This window comes from Chelonia mydas, chromosome 2 (assembly GCF_015237465.2).
Source record: "Chelonia mydas isolate rCheMyd1 chromosome 2, rCheMyd1.pri.v2, whole genome shotgun sequence".
NCBI lineage: Eukaryota > Metazoa > Chordata > Testudines > Cheloniidae > Chelonia > Chelonia mydas.
Genome location: NC_057850.1, coordinates 261414781 through 261439818, shown reverse-complemented (window position 1 = coordinate 261439818; position 25038 = coordinate 261414781). Strand labels below are relative to the sequence as shown.

Here is a 25038-nt window from a genome sequence, read left to right as displayed (position 1 = left end):
TTTTTTAATTTGGGATGCACACTGAGGCTGAGCCTCTATGATGGTGTCTTTAAAAAGTTTCCACGCAGCTTGCAGAGAGTTCACTTTTGGCACCGTACCTTTTAATTTCTGTTTCACTAACCTCCTCATTTCTGTGTAGTTCCCCCTTCTGAAATTAAATGCTGCCGTGGTGGGCTGCTGGGGTATTTTCCCTGCCACAGGGATGTTAAATTGAATTAGATTAGGGTCACTATTACCAAGCGGTCCAGCTCTATTCACCTCTTGGACCTGATCCTGTGCTCCACTTAGGACTAAATCAAGAATTGCCTCTCCTCTGGTGGTTCCAGGACCAGCTGCTCCAAGAGGCAGTCAGGTAAGGTGTCAAGAAACTTTAACTCTGCATCCCATCCTGAGGTGACATGGACCCAGTCAATATGGGGATAGCTGAAATCCCCCATTATTATTGAGTTTTCTATGTTAATAGTCTCTCTAATCAACCTGAGCATTTCACAGTCACTATCACCATCCTGGTCAGGTGGTCGGTAATATATCCGTACCGCTATATTCTTATTCTTAGAGCATGGAATTACTGTCCATCGAGATTCTATGGTACAGTTTGATTCATTTATGATTTTTACTTCATTTGATTCTACACTTTCTTTCATGTGTAGTGCCACTCCCCCACCAGCATGACCCGTTCTGTCCTTGCCATATATTTTGTACCCTGGTATTACTGTGTCCCATTGATTATCCTCGTTCCACCAAGTTTCTGCTTAGATTGTGGTTTTGCTTTTTTGCTTTGATCCGTTTGCTATCCCTTATAGTCACTTAAAATCTATCTTTTGTGGTTAATAAAGTTATTTTTGTTTTGTCTAAAACCAGTGTGTGGGTCATAACTTGGGGCAGAAAGCTGTGTATATTCCTCTCCACATTGAGGGAGGGGGCGACTTTCATGAGCTTACACTGTACAGATCTCTGGGCAGCGCAAGACAATATAATTTTGGGTTTACACTCCAGAGGGGTGCGTGCCTTAGGAACTGGGAGGTGCCTTAGCTGAGCCTTCCCATGCAGGAGCTGGTTAAAGAACCGGGCTGTATGTAGCTGCAGCTGGGTGTGTTCCTACCTGTCTGTGTGCTGGCGCCTGGCAGAGGGCTTGGCAGGCTGGTCACAGCAGTACAGTGTAAAGGGAGCCCAGGCTGGTGGGTCAGGGGGCTCAGCGGTACCCCAGTTCCAGGTGGCACCCTGGGGGGAACCTGTCACAGGGGGTTGCTCACTCTGGCCGGGGGGTCATTCCCCTGGCCGGGGGGAAAGGGGGGTGGCTCACCCTGGCTGGGGGGGTCATTCCCGGGGAAGAGGGGTGGCTCACCCTGGCTCTGGTAGGTCAGCACGGCCACGGTGAGGTGGATCTGGCCGGGGTGGGCGCCGGGCGCGGAGCTGACCGAGTAATAGCGCGGCTGCAGCAGAGGGAGCTGGGTGAGGAGCAGGGAGGCGGGCAGCACCAGCGAGGGGAACTGCTCCAGCACCTGGCCCAGCGTGGGGCACCAGAACCACTTCCACTCCTCGTAGAGCTGGGCGTCCTGCAACGGCAGCGGGCTGGGACCTGCCGAGCCCTGCATCGAGCCCCCCAGTGCTCTCCCTCCCCCAAACCCCAACCACAGCCGGGCTGGGACCCCCCGAGCCCCCCAATGCTCTCCCTCTCCCAAACCCCAACCACAGCCAGGCTGGGACCCCCCGAACCCCCCAGTGCTCTCCTTCTCCCAAGCCCCAACCACAGCTGGGCTGGGACCCCCTGAGCCCCCTCACATTCTCCCCATCCCCAACCACAACTGGGCTGGGACCCATAGAGCCCCCCACAGCACCTCCTATGCTCTCCCCCACCCCGCACGCAGCCCCCCACCTTCCCAACACTACCTCCCCCTGCCCCCAATGACAGGGCCCCCCTCGACAATACTAACCCCAGCCCCACCCAGAACGCTGGGTTGGGAGCCCACGGACCCTCCCTCACCCCCCCCCCATGCTGGGCCTGGCACCTGGCTGGCCCCGGCCACCCACACCCCATGACAGCGCCCCCCGAAGCCCCTCGCACCTGGCTGAGCCGCTGCAGCTCTTCCCGCTCGGCGCTGTCCTCCGCCAGCGTGGCCAGCAGCTGCAGGAGCTGGGGGCTGGGCGGGGTGGTGATGTCCAGGAAGAAGGTGAGGGCCTGGTGCAGGGTGCAGGGCGGCAGGCGACTGAGGGGCACCCAGCTGGCCTTGGGGCTGGCGCGCCTGCCTGCAGAGAGACCGAAGAGTGGGGGGGGCACATCTGCCCTGTGACGCAGTGAACCTAGTCTGGGACAGGACCCCTAGCGATGCCTCAGTTTCCCTCTTTACTTGGCGTGGCTACCCCCTGGGTGCTCAGCAGGGGGCAGGAGGGGTGTGCACCAGGCAGCTGGCAGGGTAGGAGTGGGTCACCACGGACTGGCTGACACCCGCCCAGCTCGATGGCTGGGACGCACCCTTCTGGCGCCCAGTAGCCCTGAGGACGGGGGTCCCCGCCCTGCAGGGAAGCGGGGCCGAGGGACCGAGAGGTGTCGGGATCCCACCCTGACGGAGACGGAGCAACACAGCCTGAACTGGGTCCAACGCGGCTTGGCCGGCCCTGGCCCAACCACTCTGCTGGCCTGTGGGCGTCAGGGTCCATAGCCGGGTGCCCGATGCAGCGCTGCGGGGCCGGGCTGCCCGGGGTCAGCGCAGACACACGGGGAGCATCGCACCCGGCGGGGCCCAGCACGGCCTCCCGCAGGCCTCGGGCCAGGAGCACGGAGCGAGACGGGGCAGCAGGAGGCCACGGGGCTGCCCCAGGGAACGGGGGGTCTGCTCAGGGGTCCGTGCCAAGGGCTGGTGACAGGCTGGGCGCAGACCGGCCCTGGGGGATCTGTGACAGAACCCGAGCTCGGCTGCCATCGGGGGCAGGCCCCCACGCGCCCGACCCACAGGGTCGTTTTGGAGGGAGCAACACAGAGAGTCAGAGCAAAAGGGGGCCCTAGCTGCTGGATTCCTCCCCGCCCCCCATGGGATCCCCCAGGCACTAGCCCCAGGGTCCCTGCCCCCAGCGCTGGCTCTGGGGAGGAGCCCCTCGCCTCTCACCACTGGTTGCCTTCTCCAGGAACTCCACGGCCACGGGCTCCCCGTCGGGGGGCGGGTCCTCCACGCGCTGCAGCAGCTCCTGCACCAGCTCCGGGCGGTTGGCGGGGAAGATGCCCACGTGGTCCCCGGGCAGGTACTGCAGCTCCGGCTGCCCGGCCGTGTCCAGGCGCACCAGGATGGTGGAGCGGCTGGGAGGGAGGGAGGCGTCAGAGCGGGCCCCAGCGCCAGGGGCGGGGGGCTCCCAGCCCCAGGCAGGGCGGCCCTGGGTGGGGGTCTCACCTGGACTCCTGGCTCTGCAGGTTCTGCACGGAAAGGACACGGCACGGAAACACCCTGCGCTTGTGCACGTGGGATAAACCTGCCAAGCAAGCAGAGCCCGGGGGGGTCAGTGGGGTCCAGCCCCCAGCAGGGGGTGCTCGGGGGAGGGTGGCTGCTGGCGACTCCAGCCTCTGCCCCTCCCAGCAGAGGGTCCGGGGGATGGGGAGGGTGGGGCATGGGCTGGGGTCGGGGGGGGCTCCCAGTGACTCCAGCCCCAGCCTCTCCAGCAAGGGGCACTGGCTGGGGGGGCTCCCGGCTACTCCAGCCCCAGCCTCTCTCAGACCCATGGATGCCAAGGCCAGCAGGCTCAGCGTGTCCAGCCGGCCTGACCTTGCGTAACACGGGCCAGGGCCAGAATCCCAGAGCCGCGCTTAGAGCAAACGGCCGACCCCGGCTGAACACCGGTGGTGACGGAGACTCCACCCCGAGCCCGGCTCCGTCGTCCCTGCGGCTAGCACCCCTCAGTGCTAAGCACGCGGCCCGGCGCCTGGCTTTATCTCGCCTCAGCTTCCGGCCACCGGCTCCTCTTGGAGCGCCTGCCGCCGGATCGGTGCCCCACCTGGGTGCCCCGGCCACGTCCGCACAAGCACTAGGGTCGGCGGGGGGGCGTGACCCCCGTGAGCGACGCGTCACCAGCAGCCGCGCCGGGGTGCACAGCGCTGGGTCTCCCCGGCCTCGCCCCGCGCTCGTCGGGGGCGTTACGCCGGCAGGAGACCTCCCACACCGGGCCCCGCACCCGGAAGCGTGGCTGAGACGCTCCCCTCCCGGAGTCCGTCACCGGCCGGTCCCCACCCCTCAATCGCTTTCTTCGCCACCCCTCCCTCTGGACGCGTGGCCCCCGAGCTGGAGCTGGGATCCCGGTCGCACCAGGGCCCGGCCGAGGTGACGGCCCGGGTCCTGCGGCCAGCCTTGCACGGGGGGTCCTGCCCAGCTGGTGATCGGCCCCCCAGGCTAGCGCCCCCGGCAGGGCGCGGGGGGACTGGCCGGCGGGTACCTGTCAGCACGTCCGGGGACTCGGTGCAGACGCCCAGCTGGTAGTTCTGGAGCTTCCAGCTTCGCCGCGTGGTGAAAATCTCCCTGGCGGCCTCCTCGGCGTCGTCCCCAACACAGAAGGTGTCGCAGGCGGCCTGGGGGGGCAGGGGGAGTCACTGCGAGCCCAGATCTCTGATGTCACAACCCCCAGACCCTGCGGGGGGGCCCAGAGCCCCAGTACCACCCCTGGGGGCAGCTGGCTGCCAGCGGGACCTGACCCGAGTGCACGGCAAGGGGGGCGCCCTTCCTTCCACAGCCGGGGGAGGAGACCCCGGCACCCTCCCCTATCCCGCACCTCTCCTGGTTCTGTGCCACCCTCGTCTCCCGGAACCCCAATCCCCCACTCCAGAGCCTGCCCTTCCCCTCCCCGTGTGCCCCAGTCCCCCTGTGCACCCCAACTCCCCCTGCACCCAGCCCCTCCCTCTGCACCCCATTCCCCTCTGCCCTTCCAGCCCCACTGCCCCTGCGCCCAGCCCCTCCCCCTCACCTGAAAGACCCGTCTGGCCCAGGTGCGGAAGGCCTCCTCCTGGGCACACAGCTCGTCGCCCTCCCCCATGGCCAGGATGCGCTCGCCCCCCAGCTCCTCCAGCCGCGTGTCCACGGCATGGGCGAAGGCACAGAAGTGGGGGTAGGCCCGGGAGCCCAGCCCGAAGACCGAGAACCTGGGGGGCACAGGAGACGGCAGCTGAGCCTCTGCCGGGGTTTTGCCCCGACCCCCGCTCCAGCCTCACCAAGAGGGGGACCCCAGGGCCGAGTGGGGACACAGGTCACCCAGTCACCTCCCATCAGCCCAGGGGACATGCTACAGGACAGGGGGGAGCCCAGGGCTGGGCTAGCAGGGGCTGTGGGTCGGGAGTGAGGGGCACCGGCAGAGCTGTGGGGGACAGGGCTGGGCAAGCCGGGGCTGTGGGTCAGGAGTGAGGGGCACCAGTAGGGCAGGAGGGAGCCCTGCTGACCTAAGAGGCATTGGCAGAGGGGGCGCCATGGCTCTTGGGGAGACACTGAGAGTGGAGGGAGGGGCTGACCAGAATGCCCCCTGGCCCCAGTGTGACTTTCCCACTCCCATTCCCCTCCTGCTGCCCTCACCCAGGGGGGCGTTTCCCAGCCCTCACTGGCTTCTCTGAGTGCCAAAGGGAATTTTCGGTAACATTTTTACAAAGCCTATGTGTGCCTCAGTTTCCCCTGGAATTTGCATTGCTCCCCAGTGGGGGCAGAAGGGTTAACACTGTGCTTGGAGCTGAGTTGGGGACACAGGCGGAGGGGGCCAAAGGGGGAGTTGGGTGATATCTGTATGACACCTGCATGTGCCTCAGTTTCCCTCTTGTGACAAAGTGGGACTGTTCTTAATGTTTCCTCTGAATAGTGTGGGAGTGCCTCAGTTTCCCCTAGGCAGTTCTTAAGCATCTAGGTGGTGGGGTAAGGGTGTATGATCTTTGCAGAGCCCTAGAGGGCAGGTGTGTGCAGGGGTCTGGACACAGAGAATGGCCGACACCCTGTTTCCTGGCAACTGGTGACCTGGGCCCTTCCCCCTGCAAGGTGAGAGCTAAAGGGTTGGAGAACAAAGGAATCAGGTGACCTCCTGGCCCAGGACAGGGACAAAGCCCAGAGGAGGAGGGGCTGGAGAGAGTTTCAGTTTGGGGCTGGCTGGGGACATGGAGTGAAGGGCAGACGTGGTTGTCTGGCTCACTGCCCCCCAAAATGGACCCAGCTGAGGGGTCCCGTTCTCTGCACCTACAAGCTCTGTGTTAGACCATGTTCCTGTCGTCTAATAAACCTTCTGTTTTACTGGCTGGCTGAGAGTCACGTCTGACTGCGGAGTTGGGGGGCAGGACCCTCTGGCTTCCCCAAGACCCCGCCTGGGCGGACTCGCTGTGGGAAGCGCACGGAGGGGCAGAGGATGCTGAATGCTCCGAGGTCAGACCCAGGAAGGTGGAAGCCAGGTGAGCTGTGTGTCCTGCAGACAGGCTGCTCCCAGGAAGGCGACTGCCCCAGAGTCCTGCCTGGCTTCAAGGGGAGCAGATCCAGAGCATCGCCCGGGGACTCCATGACACCTCTGCACTTTGCACTGTCACTGAAGGGTTGACTCTCCTGGGAAACCAGCGAAGGTGGCAGGGAATTGGGGGCTCCCGACAGGGGGCTGGAGCGAACAGGGTCTCGCAACCACCGGCTGAAACCGAGCCCAGCTCCACAGTACGTCCCCCAAGACAGAGACGCCAAGGGCCGAACCAGCCGTGCCTGGCAGCAGGAAACCTCGGGAAGACGGGTAGTGGGAGGGAGTTGGGGCTGGTGCCGCTCGGGTGGCCCGGCGGGCACTGGCCTGCGGCTGGACTCCAGCCTCGCTGCGCTGACCTAGGCCCGTCAGACTGGCCGGGCGACTAGTCGACGGCTCCCGGTTGGCACAAGCGGCCCAGGTGGTGCTGAACATGCCCGGGACCATCACCCCCGGCAGGGCCCAGCACGGCCTCCGGCAGTTCCTCGCTGCTGGGGGCCGGAGAGACGGGGCGCTGGGGCGAAGGCCCAGATTGGAGTGTGGAGGCCACAGGCGGGTCTCTAGGGAACGGGGGGTCCCTGGGCCCGGCCTGCCAAGGGGTCATGCCCCAGAGCCTGGTGACAGGCTGGGCACAGCTGGACCCTGCGGCTCCGTGACACCCCCACCCAACAGACAAGGAAACAGGCAGCCAGAGCCAGTCGCTAAAAGGGGCAGAGCTGGGGCCGGACCCAGGTGTCCTGGCGCCCCTCGCCGTGGGCATGGCATGCTGGGCTGTCCCGCGGGCGGCGCCTACCGGAGCGTGCCCAGGGCCCCGGCGCTGTCCGTGTTGCTCGACTCCTTCCGCTTCTTCTTCCACGAGGCCACCAGCCCGTCGCTCTGCGAGACGCTGTTGAACCGGATCTTGTAGCTCCTGGGAGGGGACACGCAGTGAGCCCCAGGCCGGGCAGGGCACAGCTGGGCCCATCCCTCCTGCCCCAGAGCGGGGGCTGGCTGGCGTAGGGGGGCGGGGAATGGGGCATGGGGCCGTTCCTCTCTATGGGGCAATGGCTCCAATCCGCAGGGGGGTGGGGAATGGGATGTGGGGCCTTTCCCCTCTAGGGGGCACCAGCTCCGATCCAGCCCCAGGGTGGGGGCTGGCTGGCGCAGGGGGGTGGGGAACGGGGCATGGGGCCGTTCCTCTCTATGGGGCAATGGCTCCAATCCGCAGGGGGGTGGGGAATGGGATGTGGGGCCTTTCCCCTCTAGGGGGCACCAGCTCCGATCCAGCCCCAGAGAGGGGGCTGGCTGGCTCAGGGGGCCGGGGGCCTTTCCCCTCTTGGGGGCGCTGGTGTGATGGGTGCGTTCCCCCAGTCCAAGGTTTGGAACGTGCCACCCGCAGCCTTGCCCCAGGGCAGTGACCCCGGCCAGCCCAGGGACCTCGCTAACCCCACTGCCCCGGGCACAGGGGGCTGCCTGCCCCAGGGGGTCCTGAGCACTGGCCCAGAGCTGCCCCACACCTGGGGGAATCACTCACTTTTGTTGCTCGGGCTGCGTGGAGCTGACGTAGGGGCAGGACATCTCCATCAGCGCCTTGGCAAAGCTCTGCCGGGAGAGAGGGGTCAGGGGCTCAGGCGGGCACCCCTGGACCTCTAGCACTGCCTGCCACCCCCAGGCACCCCCAACCCTCTAGCACTGCTCCCCCGGGCACCCCCTGGCCTTCTAGTGCTGCTCCCCCGGGCACCGACCCCCAGGCACCCCCAACCCCCTAGCACTGCCTGCCTCACTCCCTGGGCACTGACCCCCCCATCTTGGGCACTGCCCCGACCCTCTAATGCCAGCTCCCCACCCAACAATGGTCCGTAGCTGCTGGCCCCAAGACTCTGCCCCCTGGGGTCCCCCCTCACCTCCCCACTCTCCGGCGGGTCGCCGTTGCCGAAGGTGCTGGTCACGACCAATACCAGGGTCTCATGCTCCAGGCTGACAATGTCGTACTCGTCCATGCAGACAACCTAGGGGATGACACTGGGGGGGTCAGTGGGGCTGGGGGTGCAGGGCTGCGGAGGGAGCCGATGGGCACTGCTGTGCCTGTCTCCCGCGCGGGGCAGGCAGGCCGCACGCTCCAGGCTGAGGGGAGGGATCCCTCTGTCCCCACCCATGCGGAGCCGGTGGAACTCCCTGCCACAGGGTCTCGCTTGGGCCAAGGGTTCAGGCACGGTCAGAGCGTCGGACGTTGCTGTGGATAACGAGAGCGTCCATCTGGCCGGGCTGCCTGCGACAGCACTGGGCTGGCGTCCGCTAGGGGCTTGGGGGGTCTCCCTCTGGGCAGGGTCCCTTGGAGCTGCTGGGCCTGGCCCGCTAGGGGTCCAGGGCGCCTCCCCTGGGCTGGTTATTCCGTCACTGACCAAAAGGGGTCTCCCCGCCTCCTCCGGAGCAGCTGGGCCAGGGGGCTACAGGGGCCTGGGGGGGAGCCGCCAGCACTGCCTGGGTTCCCAGAGCAGGGATGGAACCCAGGCGTCCTGGCTCCCAGCCCCCCTTGCTCTAGCCCCAGACCCCACTGCCCCCCAGAGCCGGAATAGAACCCAGGCGTCCTGGTTTCCGGCCCCCTCCCCCTCTGTACCCACCAGACTCTGCCCCCGCCGAGCTGGGAAGAGAACGCAGGAGCCCTGACTGCCGGATGTTCTGACCCACAAATCCTTCCTGTGGGTCGCACTGTGCTGGGGGCGTTTGGGGGCCTGGGGCAGTGACAGGATCCTGGGAAACCAAATGTGGCAGGTTCCCCCCCCATCTGAAAAGCATTTGGGGAGATGGGGGGACCCAGCAAGGGGCCAACGCGCCAGCCACAGCCAGCCCCCCATCCTCCTCCCACCAGCCTCCTGTCCCCCAGCTCCCATCCTCCCCCAGACCCCCATGTGCCCCCCACCCACCCCAGCCAGCCCCCGTCCATCCCCTGCCCCACAGCCAGCCCCCTGCCACCGCCCCCTGGCAGCCCTCTCCTAGCCCAGCCCGCCCCCACCCCAGCCAGGCCCTCTTCCTTCCCCCAGACAATCTCCACCCCATACCCCCCTGCCAGTCTCCCTCTCCCCCAGCCAGCCCTCAACCAATCCCCACTAACCCCCACCCACCCCTACCAGCCCCCCCATCCTGCCCCTGGCCATTACCCCCCGCCCCCAGGCAGTACCCTGCAGCCCCCCAGCCCCACCTTGGGGTCGAAGGCGTGCCGGAACAGCTCGCCCAGGTTCCAGGCGTAGGTGCGGGACTTGCCCATCTCGGTGGCGTACAGGATGGTGGCCTTGACGCGACGCGCCATCACGTGGACCATCAGCTTGGCCGAGATCTTCACCACGCTGGGGGGAGGCCGGAGGGTGTCACCATGCCCACCCCAGCCCATGCCCAGCGCCAGCTCCCTCCTGCAGGGGCCAGGGCTCGGAGCCAGCCAGGGCAGTGCCAGGCAGCTGGGCACTACGGCTATAAGCCGCGGGGGCAGGGGGGAGGGAGAGGAGACAGCGATGGGGCAGGATATGGCCTCGGGGCCTCTGCCATAGGTTGGCCCGGGCAGAGCTGGCCAAGGCCTCTGTCAACCCCCCCAGGTGCTCTCTGCAGCCCCAAGCCCCCCCCATGCCCGCTCAGGGGGGTCAGGGATGCTGCAGCTCCTGGCGCCTTGAAGCAGCTGGCCATGCCCAGACACGACATGCCCTGCTGCTCCTGCCACGCCTGGACACGTCTTCACACCCTGCCAGGCCTGGCACGCCCAGACACGTGTATCCACGCCGTGCTGCTCCTGCCACGCCTGGACACACGTCTTCACACCCTGCCAGTCCTGCCACGCCCAGACACACGTCTTCACACCCTGCCAGTCCTGCCACGCCCAGACACATGTATCCACGCCGTGCTGCTCCTGCCACGCCTGGACACGCGTTCACACCCTGCCAGTCCTGCCACGCCCAGACACGTGTATCCACGCCCTGCCAGTCCTGCCACACCCAGACACACGTCTTCATACCCTGCCAGTCCTGCCACGCCCAGACACGTGTATCCACGCCATGCTGCTCCTGCCACGCCTGGACACGTCTTCACACCCTGCCAGTCCTGCCACGCCCAGACACATGTATCCATGCCATGCCAGCCCTGCCACGCCCAGACACACGTCTTCACACCCTGCCAGTCCTGCCACACCCAGACACGTGTATCCACGCCCTGCCAGTCCTGCCACGCCCAGACACACGTCTACACACCCTGCCAGTCCTGCCACGCCCAGACACGTGTATCCACGCCCTGCCAGTCCTGCCACGCCCAGACACACGTCTACACACCCTGCCAGTCCTGCCACGCCCAGACACATGTATCCACGCCGTGCTGCTCCTGCCACGCCTGGACACGCGTTCACACCCTGCCAGTCCTGCCACGCCCAGACACGTGTATCCACGCCCTGCCAGTCCTGCCACGCCCAGACACACGTCTTCATACCCTGCCAGTCCTGCCACGCCCAGACACGTGTATCCACGCCATGCTGCTCCTGCCATGCCTGGACACGTCTTCACACCCTGCCAGTCCTGCCACACCCAGACACGTGTATCCACGCCGTGCTGCTCCTGCCACGCCTGGACACGCGTTCACACCCTGCCAGTCCGGCCACACCCAGACACTTGTATCCACACCCTGCCGGTCCTGCCATGCCCGGACACATGTCTTCACACCCTGCCAGTCCTGCCACGCCCAGACAAGTGTATCCATGCCCTGCTGGTCCTGCCGCGCCCGGACACGTGTATCCACGCCCTGCTGCTCCTGCCATGCCTGGACACACGTCTTCACACCCTGGCAGTCCTGCCACGCCCAGACACGACATGCCCTGCTGCTCCTGCCACGCCTGGACACGTCTTTCGCACCCTGCCAGTCCTGCCATGCCCTGACATGTGTATCCACGCCCTGCTGGTCCTGCCACGCCCGGACACGTGTATCCACACCCTGTCAGTCCTGCCACTCCCAGACACGTCTTCACACCCTGCCAGTCCTGCAACACCCAGAAATTTGTATCCACGCCTGGCCAGTCCTGCCACTCCCAGACACACGTCTTCACACCCTGCCAGTCCTGCCATGCCCAGATATGGGTATCCATGCCCTGCCAGTCCTGCCATTGCCAGATATGGGTATCCATGCCCTGCCGGTCCTGCCACACCCAGACACGCCTATCCACACCCTGCCAGTCGTGGCATGCCCAGACATGCCTATCTATGCCCTGCCAGTCCTGCTATGTCCAGATACGCGTATCCACACCCTGCTGCTCCTGCCACACCCGGACATACGTCTTCACACCCTGCCAGTCCTGCCATGCCCAGACACACCTATCCATGCCCTGCCAGTCCTGCCACATCTGGACACACATCTTCACACCCTGCAAATCCTGTCACACCCAGACACGTGTATCCATGCTCTACCGGTCCTGCCACGCCCGGACACGTCTTCACACCCTGCCAGTCCTGCCACGCTCAGACACGCGTCTCCAAGCCTTGCTGGTCCGGCCACGCCCGGACACCCCTATGCACAGCCCTGTGGGGGGAGGTTGAGGGATGGGGGTAGGGGCAGTGCAAGGGGTGGGGCCGGTGCAAGGTCCCGGGACCGAGAAGGGGAGTTCTGAGGGGACGGGCTCTGCCCTTTCTCATCCCTTACACTCCCACCTTCCACCCCAGGGCCCTCACTCCCCCCACCCCCACCCGCTCACGGTCCCCTTACCCTTCCCACCCACTCCCCCCACTGCTCATGCTGCCCCTCCCCCTCCCCTTGTGCCCCACCCCGAGGCCAGGCTGGCACCTACTTGGCCACTTCTTTGAAGGTTTTCTTCCTGGTGACGCTGGTGCCCTTCGAGGTATAAACCTTCCAGGCGTCCGGCTGCAAAGGAACCAGCCAGGTCAGCCCCGGCCAGCCGTGGGGAGGAGGCGGAGAAGGGGCCATTCAGCCCACCAGGGCCTGGGACCAGCCACGCCCGATGGTCCGGGGGGCGGCCAGCCCCACTGTGCAGGAGGATAGGAAGTGGAGGTGCTGGGGGGAGTCCCTGGTGGGGGGCTGGGCCCGGGTGGGGCTGCCTGGGAAGGAGAGGGTGTGGGTGGGGAGATGTGATCCCTGGGGTGGCACTGGGGGGACTGGGGCAGGGGTGATCCCAGGGGGGCAGGGGGAGGGGCGATCCCTGGTGGGGAATGGGGGGAGGGACGATCCAGGCACGGCCGGATTAAGTCTCCTGTGGGCCCGGGGCTAGTACATTTTCCGGGGCCCCCTCCCCCCGTATACAAGTCTTTTTCCTCATGTAAAACAAAATGGTGGCCGTTGTGGCATCGAGGCTCGTAACGCCCTACGAACCCCGCCTGCAGCGAACATAAAGCCGTTCTGTGCTCGCATTTCAGTCTTAAGCCACGCAGAATGCAGTTCATTCACAATGGCCGACTTCGTACCTTAGAGAAAACGGTTCCTCACTCCTCGTAACGGTTGTTCTTCGAGACGTGTCGTTCACGTCCGTTCTGATCAGGTGCGCGCGCGCGTCCACAGTAGCCGGAAGATTTTTCCCCATGCAGCAACAGTGGGGTCAGCCTGGGGGCCCCCTGGAGTCGTGCCTTCACGGCGCCCAGTATCGAGCCCTGCCGACCCGCCACCCCCTCAGTTCCTTCGCGCTGGCCGCTCCGACAGAGGGTGGGTGTTGGAACGGACGTGAACAACACACCTCGAAGAACAGTTACGAGACGGCGAGTTCCCCTCTTTTATTACCACGCACTCTCGACTGCTTGTCCCGCCCATTCCCATCAGCTGACTCTCAAGCCCAAATTCAGGGGGCAGGGTCGGAGTCGTCCACTGACTGGGGCACGGCTCGTCCGCAGGCCGCATCGCCTCTGGCCCGCTGGGTAATCGCATCGCGCGTGGTGAAGGTGTGGATGGAGGAGCACATCGGCGCCTGCAGATTTCCCGAGTGGGATCCTGAGCCAGCAAGGCTGTTGACGAAGCCTGAGCCCTGGTGGAGTGCGCAGAGATCGGGGGTGTGGGAATCCCCGCCGGGCTGCAGCACTTGCGGATGCAGGACGTGATCCATGACGAAATGCACTGTGATGACACAGGCAGGCCTTTCATTCTGTGCACCACCGCCAAGAAGAACTGGACCGATTTTCTGAATGGCTTCGTTCTCTCGACGTAGAAAGCGAGCGCCCTGCGGACATCTAGTGAGTGGAGTCTCTGCTCCTGCCGCTGGAATGCGGCTTAGGGTAGAACACGGGGGGGAGGATGTCCTGGTCAATGTGAAACTGCGATACCACCTTCGGGAGGAGCAGGAGGAGGTCTGAGCTGCATCTTATCCTTATAGAACCCAGAATAAGGGGGCGCTGAGGTTAGGGCCCTGAGTTCAGACACTCTCCTGGCCAAGGTTATCCCCACCAGGATCACCACCTTGTAAGAGAGGTAGAGCAGGGAGCACTTTGCCAAGGGCTCAAAGGGGGTGTGGTGCTCTGCACCTCGGGGGAACACCCTACACCCCCAGGTTCATCTTTATAAAATGGTTGTGTGGTATCCAATGCAAAGTTTGTCATGTCGGGTGTCTTCGGAAGGCTCATGATGCCCTGAGCGTGGTTGTTATACTGATGTTATCGTGATGTTATAGCTTGTAATTTCATGTATATAGTTATGAGGCTGAAAATGTGTCCTCACGGCGTAAAGCCAGCCCAGGCAAAAACTCTCCAGGAACAGAGGGGCAGTTTACTTCTCATCAGGGCATGTATGGGACAAACCCAGCCCAGCCTCACAGGAACAAAGGACACTGGGCTAGGTAGCAATAAAAGAATCTGTTAGACTCTCGAGGGAGTCACCCCCCTTCCCTTGGTCAGTTTGGGACTGCGATGAGGTAATGCTCACCTGACTGTGAAGCGGGGAGGGCAAAGCCAAGAGGGAAGAAAGGACATGATAAAAGGGGGAGACATTTGCCATGCTCTCTCTCTTCCACCTCCATCTACAGACACCACCACCAAGTGACTGAACTGCTGAGCAAAGGGGAGAGCCTGGCCGAAGGGCAACCAGCAGGCCTGTGGTGAGAAGCATCTAAGTTTGCAAAGGCATTGAAAGGTCAGCTTAGGATGCGTTTTGCTTTTATTTCATTGGACCAAATCCGACTTGTTATGTTTTGACTTATAATCACTTAAAATCTACCTTTATAGTTAACAAATCTGTTTATTCTACCTGAAGCCGTGCGTTTGGTATGAAGTGTATCAGAGACTCCCCTTGGGATAACAAGCCTGGTACATATCAATTTCTTTGTTAAATTGATGAACTCATATAAGCTTGCAGCGTCCAGCAGGCATTACTGGACACTGCAAGACGGAGGCTCCTGGGGCACTGGAGATATTGGCTGGTGTCATTCGGTTGCACAATCCAAGGAGCAGGTTACATGCCAGAGGCCGTGCGTGAACAGCCCAGGAGTGGGGATTCTCCCAGCAGAGCAGGGTCAGGCTGGCTCCCAGAGTCAAGGAGTGGAGTGACCTAGCAGATCACCGGTCCGGATAACACCAGAGGGGAACATCACGGCGGGGTCCTGTGAGTCTAGACAGGACCAGGTTGAGGTCACTTGGGTCTTGGAGCGGCCCTTGATCAGCCAGTCATCGAGGTGCGGAAACACCTGTACTCGGTGCCTGCGCAGAAACGCAGTGACAACTGCCATGCACTCGGTGAAGCCTCGAGGTGCTGCTGACAGGCCGAACGGGAGGACCGGAAATTGGTAGTGGGTGCTGTTCACCATGAACCTGAGGAACTTCCTGTGGGGCTGGGTGATGGCGATATGAAAGCATGCGTCCTTTACTGGATCCAATGAGGGAATGAGGGAGGCCAGAGAGACCATGAGGACCCTGAGTTTCTTCACGAACTTGTTGAGTTCTCGCAGGTCCAGGATGGGCCTGAGGCCATCTTTGGCTTTCGGTATTAGGAAATACCATGAATAGAAGCCCTCGCCCCTGTGTTCCTGAGGAACCTCCTCCACTGCCCCTAGAGATAGGAGCGACTGCACCTCCTGGATAAAGAGCTGCTTGTGAGAAGGGCCCCTGAAGAGGGACAGGGAAGGGGGGTGGAAGGGCAGGAGGGCACAGAATTGGATGGAGTATCCCCTCTCTATGGTGCGGAGGACCCAACGGTCTGAGGTGATCCGGGGCCATGCATGGTAGAAAGGGGACAGTCGGGGCGGGAAGGTAAGGCAGGGTGGGTCCAGTCTTTGACGTGGTACACCGTCCTCAACTGTGCTTTCAGAAGCCAGTTTGGGCCCTGATGACAGCTTGGGTTGTCCCGAGCCCTGGCCAGAGGGTTGACGTGGCCTTCTCCTGCGTGCACTGTTTCTCCGTCTGGACCTGTCCTGGCGGTTCTGGTGACCACACTGCTGAGGAGGCTGAGGACGGAAGGGTCCCCGCTGCGTTGACGGTGTGTAGAGGCCCAGGGACCCGAGGGTGGCTCTGGAGTCCTTTCGGCTGTTTAGCCTCTGGTCCATTTTCTCCAAAAAGAGAGTCTCCCCGTCAAAAGGCAGGTCCTGTATGGTCTGCTGGACCTCATATGGGAGACCAGAAACCTGGAACCAGGAGCCCCTTCTCACGGCCACTCCTGTGGCCATAACCCTGGTGGCAGCATCTGCTCCATCAAGTGCCACCTGCAGGGACGCCCTGGAGATCAGTCTCCCCTCCTGGACCAAAGCCGAAAATTCAGCACAGGAGTCCGAGGGGAGCAACTCCGTGAAGTTAGCCATCGCCGAGCAGGCATTGTAGGAGTACCTGCTGACGATGGCCTGCTGGTTCGATATTCGGAGTTGTAGTCCCCCCGCTGAGTACACCTTTCGCCCGAATAGGTCTAGTTTTTTAACGTCCCTATTCTTGGGGGAAGGGCCCTCAAAAACCTTGCCTCTCCTGCTGGTTAGCAGCATCCACCACCGGAGAGTCAGGCCGGGGATAGGAATATAGGTGTTAATAACCCCGGGAGGGCACAAAGTACCGGCATTCGTTACGCTTGGCGGTGGGTGGGAGCGAGGCCGGGATCTGCCACAGGGTCCTAGTCATGTCCGTGGTTGTCTTTATAAACAGTAAGGCGATACGGGAAGGGCCAGAGGGGGCCAGGATGTCCACCATAGGGTCTGCAGCATCTACCACTTCCTCGCCTTAATGCCCAGACCCTGGGCGGCCCGGCGCAGCAACTGCCGTAACGTCCGGGAGTCTTCCAGAGCTGGGGCTATGGAAGTGCCCGCCAGCGCCTCATCTGGTGAGGAGGAGGAGGAGGCCACCAGAGGAGGTGGTTGTTCTCTACCATCCCCACCCGAGGAACCTCGTGACCCCAGGGGGACTGTGATTGGTCGGCCTGGTCCCCGTGCCATGAAGGGTGCGGTTATTGGTGCCGACGTTGGGTCCCATGCCAGTGCCGGTGTAGATGCCTGGTGTAGCATCTGCGCCAGGATCCTCATGGACGTGGCTGCAGCCAGCCGGTGCCGGGCTGTCGCTGGTGCCCCACACTCTGTGACAACTGGTGGCAGCAGTGGGATGTACTGCACCCCGTGGATGGCGCTTCCTGCGGTAAGTGACTGGGGAGCAGTAAAACGAAGGGGGATTGACGGGGACCAGGCATGCTGAAGGCTCAGAGAGGGGCAGGGGGCGAAGGAGCTATGCTTAACCCCTGGGAGTGTGTGACCAGCGAGAAGGACTGTTGCAGTGAAGGGGTCCCCCTGGAGAGTGCAATGAGTGGTCCCAGGGACGGAGGAGTCTGCGGCTTGACCTGGGCAAAGAGGTGGTGACCTCGAGAAGGGCTGGCACACTAGGGGTTCTCCCTGGAAACCGTGGGGAGCTGAGAGCACACAGGCCTGTGAGTCCACAACAACGTGGGACTAGCGGGAAGATGTATAACCATCTCCTTAAGAGCGACCTGGTGGAGCTGTGCAGGCAGAGGGGGCTGCGCATTGGGTGCTCACCAAAGAACCGCTGATTGCCCAGCTGGAGGAAAAGGATCGCTCAGAGGAGCCGATCCCTGTCTCTGTGGGAAGCAGCCCGGCAGACGCAGCGCCGGCACCAGTGTCTGTCCCGGCTGGGAGGGGTCAGACGGCTGCCGAGAGCACTCCGAGGCCCCCCCTACCAGTCACCTATGCCTAGGGGAGGGGCTGGAAGGAGCCCGGTGAATCCCAAGGAGGACACACATCTGGAACTGACCCTCCGAATGGAGGGATATGCCCACAAGTGGGCAGAGGGGACTCAGACGAAGGAGAACCTGGTTAACCTGATTGTACTGTATGAACAGTGCCCAACTGACCTGAGGCTGTGGTTGGGGGACAAAAAGCCAGAGAACCCCCAGCACGCAGGGCAGCTGGCCGACGAGTTTGTGGGCCGCCGGTCAGGGGGTAGCAGGGAGGAGTCCCAAAAGAACAGGCCGGCCATGATGCAGAGAGAGAGTCACCATGGGACCCCCCAAAGGGGGAACACGTAGAACCCCCTCCCAAGGGGAACGCCTGGCGTCGGGCCCCTCCGACCCGCGCGAGGGGGCCAACGTGACCTGAGCTGCTATCACTGTGGCCAGAGAGGCCACGTACGGACCCAGTGCCCCAGGCTCAGGGACAAACTGAGCAGACCCAACCTACCCAGGGTTAACTGGTTAGGGACCCAGCTGGATGAGGGGCAGACGATCCAGGAAAGGGGGGCTATCAGTTTACCACCTGCTCCGGAGGGAAGAGTACCCCCGGCCAGCCCCGCCAGAGGGCCGGATGCTCCGGACTCAGGATGCTCGGTTTACAGGGTGGGCGTGGGGTTGTCCCTCCGGAGAGAGTGCCTTGTTCCCCTGGAGGTGGATGGGAGGAAGGTCAATGGATACTGGGATACGGGCACGGAGGTGACGCTGGCCCGGCCCGAGCTGGTGGCCCCACATTGGGTGGTGCCCAACACCTACCTGACCCTGATGGGGGTGGGCGGGACCCCATTCAAGGTGCCCATGGCAAGGGTACACCTGAAATGGGGGGCCAAGGAGGGCCCCAAGGACGTGGGGGTGCACCTTCATTTGCCCACTGAGGTTTTGATGGGGGGAGACTTAGAGGACTGGCCAAGCAACCCCCAGACCGCCCTGGTTGTGACCCGTAGCCAGAGCCAGTGAGGGGCACTGCGACCTGACCCTGGGGAGGGTACCACACCGGAGGCGCAGGACCCTACCCTGGTGGGGAGGGAGCGCCGAGGGGCACGGCTCAGAGAGGCTGAGGCCTCAGACCTGGCCACGGAGGGGGAGCCGGTCCCCATCCCTTCCCCAGCCGCTGAGTTCCAGGCCGAGTTGAGGAAAGATCCCTCCTTGCAGAAGCTCAGGGACCTGGCCGACCTCAGTGTGGGACGGACCATGAGGAGAGGCTGCCAGGAGAGGTTCCTGTGGGAGAAGGGGTTCCTGTACCGAGAATGGGCTCCCCCAGGGGAAGGGGAGTCCTGTGGGGTCAGGAGGCAGCTGGTGGTTCCCCAGAAGTATCGCCGCAAGCTCCTGTCCCTGGCCCATGACATCCCCCTCGCAGGGCACCAGGGAATCCGGCGCACCCGGCAGAGGTTGCTACAGAACTTTTACTGGCCCGGGGTCTTTACCACGGTCCGGCAGTATTGCCGATCCTGTGACCCCTGTCAGAGGGTGGGGAAGGCCCGGGACAAGGGGAAAGCGCCTTTGAGACCTTTGCCCATCATAGAGGAGCCTTTCCAGAAGGTGGCCATGGACATCGTGGGGCCACTCAGCAAGACGACCCGGTCGGGGAAGAAATACATTCTGGTGGTGGTAGATTTTGCCACCCGCTACCCCGAGGCAGTGCCCTTAGCTTCCATTGAAGCAGACACCGTGGCGGATGCGCTCCTGACCATTTTCAGCCGAGTGGGGTTCCCCAAGGAAGTCTTGACAGACCAAGGGTCCAGCTTCATGTCGGTCCTGCTCCGGTGCTTGTGGGAGAAATGTGGGGTCCGGCACGACTGGGCCTCAGCGTATCACCCCCAGTCCAATGGGCTGGTGGAGAGGTTTAACGGGACGCTAAAGATGATGCTGAAAACCTTTATGAACCAGCACCCGCAGGATTGGGACAAGTACTTACCTCACCTGCTGTTCGCGTACAGGGAGGTGCCCCAGGAGTCTACCGGATTTTCGCCTTTTGAACTGTTATATGGAAGGAGGGTGAGGGGCCCCCTGGACCTGATGAGAGACGAGTGGGAGGGGAAGGCCACTCCCGATGGAGAGTCAGTGGTGGAGTATGTCCTGACCTTCCGAGAGAGACTGGCTGAACTCATGGGCCTGGCCAGGGAGAATCTGGCCAGAGCCCAGAGGAAGCAGAAGGTCTGGTATGACCGCACGGCGCGGGCCCGGGCCTACGCCACTGGGGATCAGGTGATGGTTCTCATCCCCGTGAGAAAGAACAAACTACAGGCCGCCTGGGAGGGCCCTTTCAAGGTCGTCAAGCAGCTCAATGAGGTAAACCATGTGGTGGAGCTGTCGAACCGGGCGCACCACCGCCGGGTGTACCATGTGAATATGATGAAGCCATATTATGCTAGGGGGAATGTGGTGTTGGCCGTGTGTGGACAGTGGGAGGAGCAGGGAGATGACCCTTTAGTAGATCTGTTCCCTGGGACCAGAGCTGGTTCCCCCCTGGAAACAATTCCCCTCTCGGATCGGCTAACCCCTGCCCAGCAAGCTGAAGTCAGGGGGGTGCTGCATCCGTACCGACAGCTGTTTTCCAACCAGCCTGGACGCACTAATCTGACTGTCCACCGGGTGCAGACAGGGTCGCACCCACCGATAAGATGCTCCCCCTTCCGAGTCACAGGGAAAACTGCTCAGGACCTGGAAAGAGAGGTCCGGGACATGCTGGCTTTGGGGGTGATCCAGCCATCGGCCAGCCCTTGGGCCTCGCCGGTGGTGCTGGTCCCCAAAAAGGATGGGTCGGTCCAGTTCTGTGTGGCCTATCGGAAGCTCCATGCCATCACTGTATCGAATGCCTACCCCATGCCCAGGCCGGACGAGCTCCTAGACAAGCTGGGAGGAGCTCGGTACCTTACCACCATGGATCTTACAAAGGGCTACTGGCAAGTGCCGCTGGATGCAGATGCCCGGCTGAAATCGGCCTTTATCACCCCTCTGGGGCTCTATGAGTTCCTGACCCTGCCTTTCGGCCTCAAGGGAGCGCCGGCCACCTTCCAGCGCCTGGTGGACCAGCTCCTGAGGGGGATGGAGAGTTTTGCCGTGGCGTATATTGACGACATCTGTGTCTTTAGCCAGAGCTGGGAGGACCACGTGTCCCAGGTTAGACAAGTGCTGGACCGACTCCAGGGGGCTGGGCTGACTGTCAAAGCGGAGAAGTGCAAGGTGGGGATGGCTGAAGTATCTTACCTGGGCCATCGGGTGGGGAGCGGCCGCCTAAAGCCGGAACCGGCCAAGGTGGAGGTGATCAGAGACTGGCCCGCTCCCCACACCAAAAAGCAGGTCCAAGCCTTTATTGGGATGGCAGGATACTATCGGACATTCGTTCCCCACTTTAGCGCCATCGCCACCCCCATCACTGAGCTATGCAAGAAGGGGAAGCCAGACAAGATGGTCTGGACCGAGCAGTGCCAGGAGGCTTTCCGGGCCCTGAAGGAGGCTCTGGTCCGTGGCCCAGTTGTGGCAAACCCAGATTTTGACAAGCCCTTTGTGGTCTTCACTGGCGCCTCAGACACGGGACTGGGGGCGCTGTTAATGCAGGAGGATGGAAAGGTGCTGCGAAGGCACTTGCCAAACAAGAGCAAAGGGAAGTCCCCGCCCCTGTCACTGGCGGCGAGAAGGAACTGAGGGGTGGCGGTCGGCAGGGCTCGATATTGGGCGCCATGGGGGCGTGACTCCAGGAGGCCCCCAGGCCGACCCCACAGATGCTGCGAGGGGAGAAATCTTCCGGCTACGGTGCACATGCGCGCGCACCTGAGTGGAGTGGACACGAACGAGCATTCGAAGAACTGAGGTTATATTAGTTTCTTTCTGGGAGGGAGTTCGGGTGCAGGAGGGGCAGGGGGTTGGGGTGCAGGAGGGGGTGCAGGGTGCAGGCTCCGGCCAGGAGGCGCTCACCACAGGTGTCTCCCGGCCAGCGGCGCAGCGGGGCTCAGGCAGGCTGCCTGCATGCCGTGGTCCCACGCCGCTCCCAGAAGCGGACGGCTGCTGGCACGTCTCTGTGCACGGCTGTGGGGAGGGGGACAGAGTGTCTCCTGGCACTGCCCGTGCCCGCAAGCACCACCCCCGCAGTGGAACCGGCCAGTGGGAGCTGCGGGGAGGGTGCTGGGGGTGGGGGCCATAGAGACATGCCAGCAGCTGGCTGCTTCTGGCAACGGTGTGGGGCCATGGCGTGCAGGCAGCCTGCCTGAGCCCTGCGGCACCGGGCCCCCCTTAGCCTGGGACCCTGGGCTGCAGCCCCTAAAGCCCCTGTGTTAATCTGGACCTGGATCCGGGAGCCCACCTGGTACCGGAAGCAAGGCGAGAGCAGGTAGTTGACCATCTCCTGGTGGAACACGGGCGTGAGGCTGCCCGAGATGGGGGGCACGATCCAGACCCAGTCGGCCGGGCACCCACCGCGCATCTGCAGCTCGTTATCCATGTGCTTGATGAAGGACTCCGTGGCCGCGTGGTGATCCACGATTGTCACCTTGGCAACCTGGGGGGGTGGAAGGAAAGGAACAGATGGCAGAACCAGCCCCCCACCCCCGCAGGGCACCAAGTCATGCCCCTGCCCCCTCGAGACAGGCCCCACCCCAGGGCAGGGAACCAGGGCGTCCCCCCGCAAGCAGGGAACCAAGTCAGCCTCCGGAGCCAGCGCCCATGTGAGTTCTCTGAGCTGCATGTGGGTCTGGGGCAGGCTGCCAACTCCCTTGGGAATGAGCAGCCCCCACCCTGCCCCGCCCCCGGGGAACTGGGACCCCAAAGGCTGCTGGCGAAGCAGGGTGGTTGACGTGGCATCGCCTGGGACAGCCCCAGCGCATCCCCTGGCCAAGGGCTTAGCTGTGCTGAGCTGGCCTAGGCGCCGTGTGGCCCAGCCGGAGAGGAGAGAGCCGCATCCTAGCACGCAGGGCCTGCAACAGGACGCCCAGAGCCGGACCCGAGGGTTCCCCACAGCCGGGCTGGGCTCGGGGCTGGCCAGGACGGACCCTGCTTCACCCTTCATTGCCCCAGGCTGCCCTAAGGGCCCCCTAGGCTGGGTGCCAGCTAACGAGTGACCCCGGCTGTGCCCGCGCTGGGAGGGTCCCTCCAGGGGCTGGGCGAGGGGCCCTGATCCCTGCACAGCGGCCAAGTCTCCCTCAGGGGCTGTCTCCGGGGGACTCACTGCCTGGAGCTCGTGGGGGTGTGGGGGGAGCTGCAGGCCCAGAGGGCCAGTCTAGGGGGCAGTGGGGCCGCGTGGCTCACCCTGAAAGAGTGGGACCCCCAGGGGGGCTGGCACAGAGAAGGGGCCTCCCAGAGACCGTTCCAAAGCTGGAGGGCGCAGCCCCGAGCCTGTGGGTCTGTGACAGCTGGCGAGTGCTTGCCGTGGGTGATCCGCTTCCCAGCTGCCAGGCGAGCGCGGGGCCTGCCCCAGCTCTCGGAGGCCGTGGGGCAGGGTGGGTCTGAGGGCAGGGGACTCTGGCGGCCCGGGACCGAGCCGGGGGCCGGGCAGGGGGACCCAGCTCAGAGGGAGGGTGAGACACTCACTCACCCCCCTACGTCTCGGTGCCGCGAGAGGGGGCAGACTGAGCCCCCCCGGGAGGGGGGGGGGTTACAGCGAGCACCCAGCAGTGGGTGCGGGACCCGAGACAGGGCCAGGGCCGTAGGGGCTCGAAACCGCCCCATAGCTCTGCCCCCCACCCCGTGCTCCCCCACCCCCGGTCGCTCTTCCCGGCCCCTACCTGGAAGCTGTGCAGCACAGCGACGTTGATCTCCACCGCGGCCTTGTCCTTCCACAGGGACGAGCTCTTCCGGGTGTCCAGCCCCATGTGCAGGGCCACCTCCTGCCCCACAGGGACCGTCACTCCCAGCCCCGGCCCTGCCCCACGCCGCCTCCTGCCCCACAGGGACCGTCACCCCCCGGCCCTGCCCCACGCCGCCTCCTGCCCCACAGGGACCGTCACCCCCAGCCCCGGCCCTGCCCCCGCGCCGCCTCCTGCCCCACAGGGACCGTCACCCCCTGGACCTGCCCCCGCGCCGCCTCCTGCCCCACAGGGACCGTCACCCCCAGCCCCGGCCCTGCCCCCGCGCCGCCTCCCGCCCCACAGGGACCGTCACCCCCCGGCCCCAGCCCTGCCCCACGCCGCCTCCTGCCCCACAGGGACCGTCACCCCCCCGGCCCCAGCCCTGCCCCACGCCACCTCCTGCCCCACAGGGACCGTCACCCCCAGCCCCGGCCCTGCCCCCGCGCCGCCTCCTGCCCCACAGGGACCGTCACCCCCCGGCCCCAGCCCTGCCCCACGCCGCCTCCTGCCCCACAGGGACCGTCACCCCCCTGCCCCAGCCCTGCCCCACGCCACCTCCTGCCCCACAGGGACCTCCACTCCCAACCCCGGCCCTGCCCCATGCCACCTCCTGCCCCACAGGGACCGTCACTCCCAGCCCCCGGCCCTGCCCCCGCGCCGCCTCCTGCCCCATAGGGACCGTCACTCCCAGCCCCAGCCCTGCCCACGCCACCTGCCCCACAGGGACCGTCACTCCCAGCCCCGGCCCTGCCCCCGCGCCGCCTCCTGCCCCACAGGGACCGTCACCCCCTGGACCTGCCCCCGCGCCGCCTCCTGCCCCACAGGGACCGTCACTCCCAGCCCCGGCCCTGCCCCACGCCACCTCCTGCCCCACAGGGACCGTCACTCCCAGCCCCGGCCCTGCCCCACGCCACCTCCTGCCCCACAGGGACCGTCACTCCCAGCCCCGGCCCTGCCCCACGCCACCTCCTGCCCCACAGGGACCGTCACCCCCCGGCCCTGCCCCACGCCACCTCCTGCCCCACAGGGACCGTCACCCCCCGGCTCTGCCCCCGCGCCGCCTCCTGCCCCACAGGGACCGTCACCCCCCCGGCTCTGCCCCCGCGCCGCCTCCTGCCCCACAGGGACCGTCACCCCCCCGGCCCTGCCCCACGCCACCTCCTGCCCCACAGGGACCGTCACCCCCTGGACCTGCCCCCGCCACCTCCTGCCCCACAGGGGACCGTCACTCCCAGCCCCGGCCCTGCCCCACGCCGCCTCCTGCCCCACAGGGACCGTCACCCCCCCGGCCCTGCCCCACGCCACCTCCTGCCCCACAGGGACCGTCACCCCCCTGGACCTGCCCCCCGCGCCGCCTCCTGCCCACAGGGACCGTCACTCCCCAGCCCCGGCCCTGCCCCACGCCACCTCCTGCCCCACAGGGACCGTCACTCCCAGCCCCGGCCCGGCCCCACGCCGCCTCCTGCCCCACAGGGACCGTCACCCCCCTGGACCTGCCCCCGCGCCACCCTCCTGCCCCACAGGGACCGTCACTCCCAGCCCCGGCCCTGCCCCACGCCACCTCCTGCCCCACAGGGACCGTCACCCCCTGGACCTGCCCCCGCGCCGCCTCCTGCCCCACAGGGACCGTCACTCCCAGCCCCGGCCCGGCCCCACGCCACTTCCTGCCCCACAG

The 25038-nt window shown here is 64.6% G+C and overlaps 1 protein-coding gene across 1 annotated transcript in view; it reads right to left on the bottom strand.

The window, feature by feature from the left end:
• Positions 1-23402, bottom strand: part of NOS3 (nitric oxide synthase 3) — a gene marked incomplete at its 5' end in the record, with an annotated part of 38995 nt that extends 15593 nt beyond the window's left edge. The window contains 13 exon segments of the mRNA XM_037891470.2: positions 1346-1556; positions 2066-2247; positions 3105-3292; positions 3384-3462; positions 4417-4549; positions 4942-5116; positions 7238-7354; positions 7958-8025; positions 8328-8432; positions 9623-9767; positions 12233-12306; positions 21884-22078; positions 23301-23402. Of these exon segments, the coding sequence (XP_037747398.1) occupies positions 1346-1556; positions 2066-2247; positions 3105-3292; positions 3384-3462; positions 4417-4549; positions 4942-5116; positions 7238-7354; positions 7958-8025; positions 8328-8432; positions 9623-9767; positions 12233-12306; positions 21884-22078; positions 23301-23402 (1774 nt within the window).
• Positions 23403-25038: the final 1636 nt, after the last annotated feature.